Source organism: Sebastes fasciatus, chromosome 19 (assembly GCF_043250625.1).
Source record: "Sebastes fasciatus isolate fSebFas1 chromosome 19, fSebFas1.pri, whole genome shotgun sequence".
Lineage (NCBI taxonomy): Eukaryota > Metazoa > Chordata > Actinopteri > Perciformes > Sebastidae > Sebastes > Sebastes fasciatus.
In genome coordinates this window covers 19,513,605-19,529,865 of record NC_133813.1, presented here as the reverse complement: position 1 = coordinate 19,529,865, position 16,261 = coordinate 19,513,605, and the positions used below count along the sequence as shown (strand labels likewise).

At 38.5% G+C, this 16,261-nt stretch overlaps 1 protein-coding gene across 1 annotated transcript; it reads left to right on the top strand.

Moving 5' to 3' along the window:
- The first annotated feature begins 1,567 nt into the window (after positions 1-1,567).
- urm1 (ubiquitin related modifier 1) lies at positions 1,568-14,166 on the top strand. The gene is made up of 5 exons (XM_074617241.1): positions 1,568-1,667; positions 3,675-3,745; positions 10,567-10,648; positions 12,551-12,599; positions 13,166-14,166. The coding sequence occupies exons 1-5, from the start codon at positions 1,633-1,635 to the stop codon at positions 13,232-13,234; spliced, it is 306 nt and encodes a 101-aa protein (XP_074473342.1). The 5' UTR covers positions 1,568-1,632; the 3' UTR covers positions 13,235-14,166.
- Positions 14,167-16,261: the final 2,095 nt, after the last annotated feature.

Genomic DNA, 16,261 nt, shown 5'->3' with positions numbered 1-16,261 from the left:
CATACTTAATTTATTTTGAAATGTGATATACTAGTAAACTTTCTTTGCCTTGGTATAAAGGAGTTGGTATTTACAATGTTGATTCTGGAGTTCACAGAAGCACAACTTAACATTGTGTGCAGAACAAAACTCAGTTTACATGTTCAAGTTAAATAACGTGAGTCTACAACTGAAATTGAAATTCTGAAAACGTTGTAAATAAAAAGCCAAATCTAAATATCTAAAGAATTTACTCAAAAGCTCCTTATCTCCTCATATTGATGGCAAATATCTCAATATGAAATATAACACATTAAATAAATAAAAGTAATTGAGCAATAAAAAAGACAGAAACTACCCTGTAAACAAATTGTTAACAAAATGATTGAATTGGCAAATGTATAGAGATAATTGCATAAACACAATTTTAAATATTTGTATATACTGTACATTAGTGGAGGCCATACAATTTAGTGGTATGTAAACAATTCTATTTTATTTCATTCTGAATCATCACACATAAATTGTAAACCTGTATAACATGCTTGTACATACTGTACTTGATTAGGGTCATGTCAATAAAAGACATTTGGGAAATTATCAATTAATTAACAAATTATTATCAATATTATTGTTATTGTTATTGTTATTATTATTATTATTATTATTATTATTATTATTATTATTATTATTATTATTATTATTATATAGCCTTTTTGTTAGTTGTCTTCGTAGTTTCACATATTACTCCACATCCTTCAGGAAAACAACTAAATAAGTTTTTTGTTTATTGTTGAGTTTACATTTATTCATTTCATTTCATTTCAAAATTTATTTCAAACATGTAGAATAAAAAATAAAGAAAAAATAAAAAAATAAAGAAAAAGATAATGATCATACCAACAAGTGGACAGTCAGAAACAAGTAGTATTTACATACAATGAAAAGCATAAGAAAAATAAATTGTCAAACACTTGATGCCTTGATTTACATATTCGAAAAGGAGTGAGAAGAAGTATAAATTTATTTAATCCCACCCCTTCTCCATAAGTCAAGTATTAATTAATTAATTAAATTTTCCTTATTATTTATAATTATTCTAACTAAAATTATTACCTTTAATCTGTGTCATACAGAAATATAAATTAAATTGTATTTGTATAATTTACAAATAAAAAAAATGCCAACATCATTATCATAAATGTATTATATTAAAAACAATACTGTACTTGATTATGTCGTTGTCGATAAAAGACATTTGGGAAATGATCAATTAAATAACAAAATATTATTATTATTATTATTATTATTATTGTTGTTGTTGTTGTTGTTATTATTATTATTATTATTATTATTATTATTATATAGCCTTTTGTTAGTATTCATAGTTTCACATATTACTCAACATCCTTCAGGAAAACTACTAAATAAGTTATTTTTTTATTGTTGAATTTACATTTACGAATAAAAAAAATGCCAACATCATTATCATAAATGTATTATATTAAAAACAAAAAAAAGCATTTATTTACAGATTAAATCAAGCCTCTTTCTTTTTTTTTACATCATGTGTGCTCTTATTGTATCCAAATTGTATCCACACACGTCACTTCCGACTTCCCCTCCCCACTACTTCCTGTGTGTGCCGGCAGTATGGCAGCGTCCACAGAGATCCACCTGGAGTTTGGGTAGGCGACTTTAAACCTCTTTATTATGGTCTAGTTTGCCTGTTTTGGTGTTCTGACAGCAGATTTGTGGAGACAAGATGTTAGTTGACCTCTGTATTAGTTTGTTTTTGCATCGTTAGCCTTCGTTCATGTAAATAAAGACCTTAAATCAGTGTGACAGCTCGCTGCCTGCTAGTTTAGAGTTTGTTTATATTATATATCCACCCTCTTGTGGTCGCTTCTTCTCTCTCCTTTGACAGGCATAGAGACAGGTTGTATGTTGGCACTAATACGTTGTAGAAAAGAGGAAACCAGAGAGAAAAATACTCATATAACCGTACACAGTAGCAGCACTGAACAGAGCTGACTTTAACATCTTCTCTTTGTAACCATGCTGCACTGTGCAGCCTGTAAAACACTCACACTGTGAGGTTATCTCACTCTCCTCCACGACCTACCAGCACATCCTCGGTCGGACTGATCTCACCTCTCCCCTTTTCCTCCTGCAGCTCAGCCAGATGTGCAAAGTCTGTCTGGCAAAACATGCCAGCAGGGATCTGACTGAACATAATCAATAACCTGCAAAACAAAAGGAAAACCATCTCCTTTAAAACTATAAAGCTTAGCCTAAATTTGGACGTACATCACAAAAAAAAAATGAGGACTTGATTTGAGCTTGGCTGCTGTGAGAATAGACTTTTCAATTACACAATAAAAATGACAGCAGCACATGGGTGGCGCTGGTGGAGGATAAGTATATAGTCCTTTTTCATGGTATATATAATTCTATATATTTATTTTAATTTTATGGGTCCCATAGTTCCCTAAAAGGAACTGATATGTTACAGTAATTTATAGGAAGAAGGTCTTTTAGTTAGCCAGTGCACAGCAGGTCAGAGGAACATGCAAAAATGTGACATTTGTCTGCAGACAATCCTACAATTTAACAAATGTGGGTAATAAAGTTTCCAATAATAAATATTTTCTTGGGTTTAAATGTCAGTTTTTCTAGTAATTTAAAGTGACTGTTTATAAGAATCAGAAATGCTTGTTAACAGCGACACCTGTGGCCATTTAGTCAACGAAAGTCAGCGTCAGGCCCGCGGTTGTGCTCGCTCTAAATAGACATGAACGAGCATCGCTCAAAACAGTGAGTCGACACACGTCAGCTAAAACCACAATATCACTCTATATTTCACCTGCTTGGCAGTAATGTTAGCTGACCAGACAAAGGTCTCTCCATGAATCAATGCTGATACTAGTGTTGGCTTTTCCTGCTTCAGCCTCCCGACCGCGGTCGAAGGGAATAGGGGAGACACCGGCACCCGGTCGGAGACGATAACGTTTCTCTCTGCGGAGCCCCGTCACTTCACAAGACACGGGAAAATATCCAGACAAACATGTCTGTTTTTGGCTAATCCAGTGAATTAAATACCTGACAGTTCAAAGTACTTAATACAATATTGTCTTGAAGCTCAGAGACATGGCAGACTTAAATCATCACTCAACGTTTGCTTATAAAGACTTGACTTGGTGCTGCCCCAGAATACTTAAAACAGCTGTGTGCTTATGTGATTTAACAGTTTGGTCACCATGATGCAACATCCTCCACTGATCTCCAGATTATTTGCGGAGCAGCAGTTTGTACACCTGGACAGCCTAAACCTCCTGCCAATACGTCTTAATGGATTCTTTCAAGACTCAGAGTTTCCTCGTTGAGACACGCATAATATACAAAACCTTTCTCTTTGTATGGCCAAACTGCCCCAGGCTCAGAGTGATGGAAACCAGGCATAAATTAGTTTTATATATGTAATCCTGCAACCTGTTTAATGTATGTGTTCTTTATCTGTACAGGTGTTTTACGCCAGTGTTAACAGCAACAGTATTTTTTATTTTCCAATACTCTCAGCTCAACTAAGTGTCATGTCATGTTAACAGACAACTAGTTTGCCCTGTATTGTGTGGAAGTGTCTAAAAAACAAAAAAAACACACACTTTATCTGACTCTTTTTTTACTTTCTCTAGTGGCGGAGCAGAGTTGCTTTTCAATGGTGTGAAGCAACATCATGTGACTCTTCCAAACCAGTCTGAACCTTGTGAGTATCACCTGTCACCTGTCTGTTCATGTCAGAATTAGAGCCTTATTGTGAAACTGATTTTATTTCTTTAAAATAAATGCTGTGTTGACAGTGTAAGAGACTGGGTAGTGACACAGTGTCAGATAGCTGCATCCCAGGATGAGAAATGTTCCTAATGACTTTTGTGTTTAGAGTTGTCACTTAAAGGACCTGTCCAGTGTTTCTGCAAGCTTTAGTCCATTTACTGCAAATCACATCCAAGACATCAGAAATCTCAGCTGCCAAATGACAACTTTTTTACCGCACAAACTTTTACATTTAACTTTAAAATCGGGATCGCAACATCCATCTATGCATATTATTTGTCGTCATGTGTTAATATTCTAACAGGACGGTTTAGTTAATGCGATGTGGTCAACCAACCCTCGGTCCACCCGGTACATGAACGCATCACCTTTGCTGACCTCTCAAATAAATCCATGTTTTTAGCTGCATTACCGTGTGATGATGATGTTAAATGAACTGAATTAAAAATAGATGCGATGTTCAGTGTGGTGGATTACATATCAAGTTTAGCTTCCCCAAGTTGACTGTCATGGCGTACTGAAATGAATGGAAACCGATGGTTTCCTGTCAGGTAGGATGGTTTGAGGAGAAACCAAAGAATCCGTCACACTGTCGATCACTTATATTCACTTTATTAATGACGTTTTGGTCTTTTACCTGATTGACAGTGTGCAGGATTCTTTGGTTTCTTCACAGTCAAGAGTTTGTGATCAAGAGAATGGAAATATCATGGATAAATTGCATGAAATGCGACGGCATCAGCATTGTGCTGATTTCACATAATTACAGCTGTTATCTCAAAACAATAAACCTGGTAAAAAGAATGTTTTCTTTTTATATCATAATGGCCAAACATTAGCCAGGAAGTCTGTGAAAAGGTTTCCCTTCTCCCCTTTCCCCCAGGCCTTGTTCCCCAAAATTAACTGTGTTTTTGTGTCTGCTTAATTATTAATTTCAATCCAATGTTTCAGTTCATTTGATGCATTATCAATTAAGGTGTATAAATTGCACAGGCTTGTTTAGTTTGTTTGTTTTATTGGTTCATAGGAGTTTTGTTATTCTGCCTATGATGTTGGGGTAGATCAGCTGCTCGGCGGCTCGATCAAGGAAAGTGCCAACAGGTTTGCCTAATTATTAGGGATGGGTCATGATTTACAGATTTTCCGAATAGTTGTTAAATTATAAAAAAATCGACTAGTTTATGCGACTGTCGTCCTGTCTTAAAAAACATATATTTTCCCTCGTTTTAACCCGTCGCAGGCGCTGGTAGTAACGTTACTACCGATAAAACGTGTGTATGGTATGTGCCGATTTTCCAAAAATAATCGACTAATTTCCAGTGATTATCAAATCGTATTTTTGCTTGGAATGCACATTCCTACAAATTATGTCCTCTTAATAGGGAGGAGCTGGGCCATATTAATTTGTAAGATAGTTAAGATAATTCTGCAGTAAATGACACTCTATGTGTAATCTTTGGTGTGCCCATGGATGGGTGCCCATAGATAGATAGATAGATAGATTGAGATGTCAGCAGTGAATTTGGACGCTTGCCCGGCTTAGCTCACCCTATACTTACGTACCTGGACAGGTGGTAGGTTAGGTTGGGTGAAATCCCATTCACTGGAGTAAGGGAAGGGGAGAAAGGAGTTGTCAGCTTGCTGTAGCTTTCTTTTGTTTGGTGTTCCTTTAATTCAGGTTAGATGTAGTTTTATTGAATTTCCCAGGTTTTTGTTAATAAATGCCACGTTATTGCACTACTCCTGCGTATCGACCCGGTTCTTCAACATCCCTTTTTTAAAAAAGTTTTCTAGTACCAAACCACCTCATCTGCCCTTTATATGGGATGGCAGGACTACAACGTATTTTGAGATGCATCATCTCCTTTACAAGAGAGACCTGACATTGTAGCTACAGCTCAGGCCTCTGGTAGCAAAATATGAACAATATGGAAATGAATTTACATTAGGATTTTTGGAGGGAAGGTGGTGACACATCTTGTGATCTGTGGCTTGCTATATCTATTTAGTGTAGCAGGCATAGCACTGCTGCAACAGCATATAATGGAGACACGTGTTGCTCCAAAAAGCAGCTACTAGTTTATTTAAATTGACAGAAAATTGTGTCTTTTAAAAACACACTTACATTATAACAGCTGATGTAACACAACAATGTTATAACAGAACATTAGAACTTCAGGTTTATTTGAACCAATATGCCATATTTTGAGGTTTTGTTGACATTATGCTATAATATCATATCATACAACAGGAAAATCTAGTAGTCAATATTCAGTGTTGATGCAAGCTCTATTATTAACCCATTTAAATCCAATGTAAATAAGCCGTATAATCGTTTTTATTTGCACTTCTCTGTATATCCTATAAGCCATTATCCTCCAATCACTTCCCCATTTCTTCTCTCTCTCTCTCTCTCTCTTCACTTCCATCCTCACTTCTAAACTGACCCTTTCTACCCTTTTCACTTGTGAATGTGGCCCACTGTTAATGCCAATGTGTGTATGTGAACGGAGGTGTAAAGGGGGCAAAAGGGGAAGATAATGTTTTTTTTCTGTGGGTCGCAAAAAGGTGACGCAGCTTTTTTTTTTTTTTTTGGTCTGAGATCATTTCGGCTGACTAGGCGGGCGTGTGCTCATTTCTCAGTTCATAAAAACTTCTCCCACCTCAGGATCCAAATTGATTAGATTTTATTTTGCTGTGGGATTCGGGCGCCTTCCAATATGGGTCACTAACTCAGCATGGGGGAGTCGAGGGAAAACCCGCCCCGCAGCCCGGTTTTATTTCCCAAACCCTGCTCAGGACCCGGGTCATTGAGAAAATAAGGAGAGGAGAATGGAAGTTGCCTCGAGGTTAAAATGTCTTGTGGGTTTATATATATATATATGTGTGTGTGTGTGTTACGGAGAGAGGGAACAAACGAGAGAAATATGTGTCTTTGGTATTTCACTAAACAAAGGGTGTTCATCCATGGCGCTGATGTTACCACGACAACAAAAAGACAAAAGTTGACCAGAAGAGGGAATGTCAGCCAGATATGACCTTGCTGCACCAGCCGACCTGCGTGTATATGTGTGTATATGTGTGTATGTGTGTGTGTGTGTGCGGTTTTGCCATGTTTTGTGCACAAAGTTCATAATTCTAACGCCACAGGAGCACTGGGACATTTTGACGTAACATTTCCTGGACGTATTAGCTCACTGTGATCTGAAGTCTGGACCGGTTGTGTGCGTCTGGCAGGTTTGCTGATCCTGAAAATGTCGCTCCGAACTAATTTCGCCTCACACATCAGTGTGTGTGTGTGTGTGTGTGTGTGTGTGTGGGGTGTGTGTTGGTACAGAAGGGGTGCAGTGAAGGCAGATATAATTGGTTCTGAATCCTTCGTATTTCTCTTTGACCCCAGCCGGTGATTGATGACCCTCGACTGAAAGACCCCACCCCCACTCTCTCTCTCTCTCTCTCTCTCTCTCTCTCTCTCTCTCTCTCTCTATCTCTCTATCTCTCTCTCTCTCTATCTCTCTCTCTATCTATCTATCTAACTCTCTCTCTCTCTCTCTCACACACACACACACACACAACAAAAACCCCCGTGGTCTAAGGATCACACAGTTTTTTGCCCCCTCGCATCAGCAGAAAGATGGATAGCTCACCCCCCCCCTCACATGACCGTCATAATCGCACAAAGACAGAAAAGGAAAAGGAGAAGAAAGAAAAGGGGGGTGACAAAACCTGCACGCACAAAAGAAAAGCGGGCACGGTTTTGAATCGGCGTCAAAATGGCGCCTTTTTCTCCCCCTCCCCTCCCTTTCCTTGCCTCCTTTCCACCCACGCAACGCAGCTATCCCAAGATGCTTCAGGAGCTCTGTGACGCATTTTCCCCTTCTCTGTTGTCTGTTTGCTCCCTGATTTTCTTTCTACCTGGACCGCGACGCGCTATCAAAAACCATCTCTTTCTTTCACCTCTCTTAACTCTTTATTTCTTTCTTCCATTTTTTAAAACAGTTCATTTATACAAGCCCACCTTTTTTGCTTCTGGGTGATTTAAATTTGTAGCCCTATGTGTAACCTTTTACAAGAAAAGCATTAAAAAGGGCAGCGCCATGATGACTGTTTCTGTTATAAAAAAAGAAGCTGTCTGAATTATTAGCGACCTGAGTGTATCGAGCTGAGACAACCTATTTATTTCCTATGTGCAACTTTTAACATGTTTGCCTATGTGTGTGTCTCTAGGGAGGGAAATAAAAAAAAGAAGGCGAAAGAAATGAAGGAGAGAAAGAGAAGAGAGGTTTTATGAGAGAATGAGAGAGAGTGTGAGAGAGTGTGTGTGAGACGGAGAGAGAGAGAGAGCAAATGAAAAAGTAAATGGGCGAGAGGATGAAAGAGCGAATAAGGGGTAATGGTGGAGAAAAATTACCAATTGTTAAAGGCAGAGAGAGAGAGAGAGAGCAAAGAAAGGAGTCACCACAAAGAAGGAGTTATGACTGCTGTAGTGATTAGTTCTGTTTTTAGCCCCGCAGAGGTGCAGGTCAATATTCACTGCCTAGTACTCTAGTGTGTGTGTGTGTGTGTGTGTGTGTGTGTGTGTATGTATGTATGTATGTGTGTGTGTGTGTGTGTGTATGTATGTGTGTGTGTGTGTTGCAAGGGGAGGTATTTGTCGTTTTCTTTATATGGAGGCCTGGAACCGTAGAAAACCAGCACTATCATTATACTACTGAGCTGGCCGGCAGCACTGCAATTAACCTGAGCACCATTCACACAGGCTGCACGTGCAGACACACACACACACACACACACACACACACACACACACACACACCCCTTATAGATCACAGTCTGTTGCCCTCATAGCCACAGTGACCACGCAGGTGCCTCTACAAATCTTTTTGTCACAAGCTAAATGCTGCAAGTAGGTCCTTTTAATATGTCTCCTATAACTTGGAATGTGTGGAATAGGTTTTTATGTTTTTTTTAGTTTGTATTTAATTTTATTGTATCTTTTTTTGTATTTTTGTAATCAGCAAGCACAGTCATTTCTGTGATGTAATGTATAAAGTGACTCTTCCACAGAAAAATTAAAAAAAATACACATTTCTGTCTGATGTGTGGACCTAGATTTGATTATAACCCCCTTTCTCTGTATAATTTCAGAATGTGAAAACCCAGAAAAAGCAGATATTTTTGGCCAAAATGTGTCAGTAATTTTAGATGTGCACAAAACATAAGACTATATCTAATAGAATAATTAATTTCAAACGAAAGCAAATACCACCTGTGACCATGCAGCATTTGTTTTTTTTTCTCCTGCGTATTTTGTGAATGTATTTCATGTAAAAAAAACTGCAGTCTTTGCATAGTTTTAATGTGACATTAGCTCCTGCCTTTGATCCAGCTGAACTCCTCAACCCTCGTGTGGTTTCGCCGCCTACCTGCTACGGCTTCACCGCTCTCCTCACACCTGACTCACCGTCGTCCTCCTACCCTCGTATACGTGCTCCATCTGCTGCTCTCGTTTCCTCTTCTCACCCTCGTAATGCTCCCTCTCTTCCGTTTATTTACTCTCTTCCTTGTACATTTCCATCCCTCGTCTCCTCTGTTCTTTCGTTCATCTGGTCGAGGAGGCCGATACTGTTAATTTTGATGGTGTGTGTGAGCGTGTGTGTGTGTGTGTGTGATATGGCTACCAGGAACTGCAGCACTGCTCTCAACTGTTATCGCGAGGCGTGTTCCTCATGTACATTAGGAAGACAGATGTGATCACACACACACACACACTACACACACACACACCACACGCTCGAACACGCAACACACAGGAAATGGTCACAAGAAAATATTTGTTTTGTTGCATTCACCTTGTTTTTGTTGTGTTTGTTTGTGTCCATATTATTACACTGTTTTATAAGAAAACCTCCAGTTTTGTAAAGGAAACACAGGAAGCACCACTACTCTCTAAAAGCCCTCACACCACCTTGAATCTGGATGTTAACAACAGCCGTAACTAATATATTCATCGTTAGTTGTTTAGTGGGGATTTACCCTAAAACCTCTCATTGTCGTCGCCTTTGTGGCGTTCTGTCAGTCGGTCTGAGTGAGGCTCGACCTATTGTGGAGACGAGGTCAGTCTGATTGTTCAAGAGGTCAGACTCATAAAAAAAAAAATTGAGCATTGCTGATATTCAAGCTCAGACGAGAAGCAGCGCCTTTAATGTTTGACTCTTAACAAAAGAAAATTCTGAAATTGGATTTTCTGATCATTTTTATTTAAGTCCCGCATTGACACTAAAAGTGTGATGCTAGAGAGAAATATTATTGCATTTATATTTTTGAAGAAGTAGATGCTTTTGGTAAATACCTGGTTTTAATTTCTTTATTTTTAAAAAATGTCGAGGTGTGTAGACGGATTCTGTTTTCTAAATCTCTTCGGGTCGTTTCCAGATTTATACACACAAATCATTAATTTAATTTCTTTTCTAGCCAAGGTGAACAATGTCGCTCCTGGCCATTGACATCAGTCAACCATCCCCCCCATTTCCAGTGTCCTCCCCCCCCCCTCCCCCCCTAACGTACACATACACTCATAAATATACATGCAGACACACACACACATATACACAGCTTCGTCCCGCCTGGTGCTTCTGTCGCGTCACATCGACCAGGGGGCTGGAACCGTGCACCTTGACCCTTAACCCCTGACCTGTGACCTCTGTTGTCTGCCTGTGTATGGGCTTTGTGTGTGTGTGTGTGTGCTTCTAGGGGACGTGAAGCAGCTGCTGGTCTGGATCCAACAGAACCTGCTGAAGGAACGGCCCGAGCTCTTTGTCCAGGGAGACTCTGTGTGAGTGTGTGCGTGCACTTGACACCCACTTGGATCTGTGTTCAACAATATAAAAGATATGATATGTTATACATCACACAAAACTGCCATGATATGACTGTAATATTTGATCAAAGTGAAAATGAAACTGAAGTCGAGGAGCTTTCTGAAGCATTTTTTCCTGCAGTTCAAAACTGCTGAGGAAAAAAAACAAAAACACAGTCTAGCCCTTCAGGTTATGGGTTTCAGTAAGATGATTACCTGTGTGTGCATGTGAGCTTGTGTGTATGTGTGTGTGGGTTCCAGGGCTCACAGCAGCCTTATAGGACTGGCTGACTTTTACAGCTGCCTTTGTGCAGGACTATTTATAGCACCACCTAACCAATGAATGGAGAAAAAGCTGGCCTACCTATAAACCGTATAGATTAGATGTGTGTACTTTATGTTGGCAGCACACCATCATCAGGGCTGTTTTCTTCATTATCTTTTAAAAAAGATCTATGGGTTGCTGTGTGTGTGATTAGTTTACAATCTTTACCTTTCTTTAATTCTTTTGTTCTTTCTCAAAGCAGCCCTGTTTTTTTTTTTGTGTGTGTGTGGACACGTTTGTACTCGCAGGTTTCCTCTCACATTGACGTCAGAGCATCTACAAGGTGGAGAGAAGCGTATTTGAACGGCTTCAGGCGTTCTCTCACCGTCCACATCACCTAAATAATTTTCCTCAGGGATAAAATACACCAGCATACGTTCAGAAGGCTGCACCCATAGGTGTTTGTTGTTACCCTCCCCCCCCATTATCCCCATTATCCTCTTTTGAAGGGTGCTGATTTTTTTTAAGCTTCTTCTGTATGTTATTTTTGGGCCGCTATTAATTTCCAGTGACAGTTTGTTTTTTCTCTCCCCCCCCCCACGATCTCTCTACTCTTTTTTACCTCAGCAACTTATGTCTCTTTTATTTTTAAAAATATGTATATATTATTTTCAGTCCTTGTTAGGCAGAAAACAATTTGATTTGATTTTGATTTGATAGGGACGATGCAATTTAACATAGTTCCAAAACAGGGCATGAAACTGAGTTTATAGCTATTGCTAATTTCTTCTAAATTCTTGTCCCTATTTTGAGAGTTTGTGATTGCTAATAACAGTGCTTTATGCATACAGTATTTGCAGATAGAGTAGTGTAAAAATGTACATAGCTTTAATGCGTTAAGTGCTTGTTTATGGTCCTATATGGGCTGTAACATGGACACACACACACATGCAGTCACTTATACTGATTGTTTACATAGATAATACTGGTTGTCTATTCATTTCATACTATGTAGTGTTGAAAATGAAAACACCGGACTTGATTTCCTATTTTCTCTGGGCTACATTTTCCTATGAATTGTAAATAAATAAATATATATCATAGTTTTTGACTGAAAAAATGTCAGTAATGTACACTTTTGTGTATTCATCTAATCATCAAATAGTCAGGCTGTGCTTGCAAAGAAATGACTCCGAACGACTCCTGTGTCCCAATCCATCACCCCAAAAAGTTAAAGACTAAATGGGAATAATTAGTAAGAATTGAATTAGTAATAATATATATATTTCAAAAATGTGTTTTAATTTGACAGACTTACATTCACAGAGAAAATAAAAAATCGTATCCCTGAGAAAGAGAAAAAGACATTTCTCTTTTGTTAAACATTTTAATCTTCTTTCATTAATTTTGTTATATTTCAAAACAACTTGAACATTTTCTCTTGATTTGTTTTATTTGCTTTTTTTATGTCGATAATTTTTGTTCCCTTATTGTGTTTTTTAACGTACATCTGTGGAGGCATTACTGCTATCCCTGTCTATATTTTACACGCATACGTACGAGTGTTACCTTTGGGAAATGGGTCTGACTCAAAACGGTGTGTTTTCCCACAGGAGACCTGGGATACTGGTGCTTATCAATGATGCAGACTGGGAGCTAATGGTGAGCACTGGGAGCCATGCTCACTGTCACATGTGTGTGTGTGTGTGTGTGTTTCCAGCAGCTTGTAAAAACATGCATTATTTTGAACTCTTTTAACCAATGTTGTCTGTTTTCAGGATGCACCATTACCGTGTTAAATGAGTGGAGATCATGTCTTCATACATAGATCCATATAACTATACACATAACATTTAATTCAAGACTGTGTGTGTGTGAGTGTGAAGGTTAGCCTGCGTGTTCACTGACACCGAGATTGCTCATTTTCTTTGAGTCAGTTAATGTTTCATGCAACGTGAAAGCAGCTGCAAGACAAGTTTGTCCTTGGGGTCTCATATCTGAACACATTTACATGCACACACGGTGTGAACGCTTCAATTTGAATCCATTGATTCAATTACAGGACGCAGCACAGGATGTAAATGAAATGAAAAGTTTGTCATTGATTGGACCCCGATGGGAACACAGGAGCGATGCACACATTTGTATTAGCAAAACACAGATATTTCTCCTTTTGACTCGTAGAGCTGTTTGAATATTGAATATTGTGTGTGTTTTCTGGTCCTCAGGGGGAGCTGGACTACCAACTGCAAGACCAAGACAACGTTGTGTTTATTTCTACTCTTCATGGAGGATAGCAAAAACATATCTTTGCAATCTCTGTAACAGCCTTTTCTCCACCTCCTCTTTCCACCCCACATCTCAACAACACGCCACCCCATTGGACGCTGTGGATGTGTCAGCCTTGCACCGTGAGGTCTGGCCGTGATTGATGCTGGTGTGCAGGAATGAGGGGAAATTCAGAGGTGAAGACCAAGAACATTTTTGAAACTGTGTGGTGACAATTCTGTGGACGTTTGCGTAACATTTTTTTAAAATCAAACTGGACAGGTGTAAAGGGCTATCATACGAAGCTCCGGTTGTACTGGCTAAATACCGACAGTTGGTGTGTAAACCTTTATCTCCCAGCATCCTCTCTTCTAGCATGACCATGAAAGACAAAATTACCTTATGTCAAGGTCCACAATGACCTTCAGTCTTGCACGAGAATATAAAATAAAAGGTAACACTTTGCTTTAACGCCCTCCTAATTTAAAATGTAATAATAGATGCATAACACACTGTAATAGTTGTAAGCAGATATTTGGACATTTTAAGCATTTATTAATGTATTTGTCAACAATTATAACTTCTCCTATAAGACATATATTTTATCTGTGTTTTATGATATTGTTATACATTATCTGTTTATACACCAACAACCAGTTATGGATACTTCACATGGGAAGTTACAGTTGTTGACAAATAATTAGTAAACCAACCAATGTCCCTACATCTGCTTATAACTCCATTATAGTGTGTTATTAAAAAAAATTATATTGTGCTTAGTAATGCTAATTAGGGGGGTTAAAATAAAGTGTTGCCAAAGAAAAATAATGTTTTTGTTTTTTTTGGTATAAGATTGCAAAAAAATATAAATTCTTAAGATATGTTTTATTCTTCTAATTGTTTCTTATATTTTTCCTCACAAAATTGAAAAAAAAAAAGATTAAAAGCTTTTTTAAAGAAATGTTAAAGAGTCCTGACTATTTTTTTTTTTATACAATAATTTCTAATTATCAAAATAGTATTTTTCTTTCAAAATATGTGAACAATTAAACAACATGTATTCTTTACTTGATTTCCTGACAGGAGTGCATATTTCAAGTTATAAACACTGGTTAAAAAAAATAAAAAAATGCATTAAAGATAAATAAATTAGGGAATGTAATTCTAGATGGTTTCCTCTTTAATGTATTAAGAATATTGCAATTGCAGTAAAATTATATTCATACTGAATTTCTAAAGCTGTCTTCCATGTTATTATTGTTCACCAATGTAAAGGTTGTTCTTTTACAACTCCCCAACCCACACTGTGTGTTCCTGCACTAGACAAACTGCAGCTTATCTCTCCAAAGTGCAATTTAGGCTGCAAGGATCCACTGTATATAGCCTATACCGCACACATGCAGAGGCCTATAGAGCCAAACAGCTTTTCTCAATTAGGATTGTACATCACGCTTCGATAATTCCTGGTGATGGTTTATATCTGATCGATTTAAGCCAAGCTCTGTGATCACACTGCAGTTTTAGGCTGATTAGATGAGACTTGAGGAAGATTTTACCTTCCTATAGCCCCACTCAGCTGGAATATGCACAAGAGGAGGGGTGGTGGTGTGTGTGTGTGTGTGATAGTGTGCGTGTAGGCCTATGTGTGTGTGTGGTGGTGGTGGTGGTGGTGGTGGTGGTGGGTGGGGTGTGAACTCCAGGACCACTGCGGGAGGTCGAGGTCTAGCCCCCGGGCTGCCCTCCCCTGAACGCCCGGGGCGACTTAAAACCTTTTCTCGGCTGTGGAGTCCGATTTGCAACGGGAAACCGGCTGATAATGGCCGCTAGAAAGGAAATGCTAATGAGGCTGCTGTGAGGGGGTTACAGAGAGGAGAAAGTGTAGCACTGTGGCAGACACTGACTGGGGACACTGGGAGACTTTTACGCATGATCCAAAACATGTTTGTGCAAGTGTGCATGGGCTTGATGCCTCTTATAGGGCCACCATTTTACAATTTTTGGACCAAATATTAAGAACAAAAAAGTCTTGTAGATTTCAAATGTCTTTAAACGTTTGATCTTATCTATTACAACCTATTTTCCATAATTCGTGTGTGAATCATACCCACATTTTATTCCCTCTCTCTTTCCATTTGGTACTCAGTTACAAATGCATGCAGGGTCTGGACTATTACCTGGACCTGCAAAGTTTCCAGTGCATCCTGCACACACACTGACTGGGCATACTGGGGACACTGGGAGACTTTTATGCATGATCCAAAACATGTTGGCACAAGTGTGTATGGGCTTGATGCCTCTTTATAGGCCTGCATTTTACAATTTTTGGACCAAATATTATAAGAACATCAAAGGCTTCAAAGTCTATTGATTTCAAATGTTCTTTAAACGTTTGATTTTATCTATTACAACCTATTTTTCCATAATTCGTGTGTGAATCATATTTATTCCCTCTCTGTTTCCATTTGTTACTCAGTTATAAATGCATGCAGGGTCTGGACTATTAACTGGACCTGCACAGTTTCCAGTGCATCCTGCACACACACTGACTGGGGACACTGGGAGACTTTTATGCATGATCCAAAACATGTTTGTGCAAGTGTGTATGGGCTTGATGCCTCTTTATAGGCCACCATTTTACAATTTTTGGACCAAATATTAAGAAAATCAAAGGCTTCAAAGTCTATTGTAGATGTCTTAAGTCTTTAAACATTTGATTGTATCTATTACAACCTATTTTCCATAACTTGTGTGTGAATCATACCCACATTTTATTCCCTGTCTGTTTCCATTTCAGTTCTAAATACATGCAGGGTCTGGACTTTTACCTGGACCTCCACAGTTTCCAGTGCATCCTGCACACACACACTTGACTGGCTGGCTAGTGGCCTCACCATCAGATCACACACGTGTATCATAACGACTCTGAGCAGTTCATGTTACAACAGTGGGTATAAAAAGTGCCTGTGATCTCCAGTCTGTAATAAACAGCCTTATAATAAACACTAGCCAATAAAAATTAACTGCTAGATTATGCTTTTACATAACAGTATTGATTT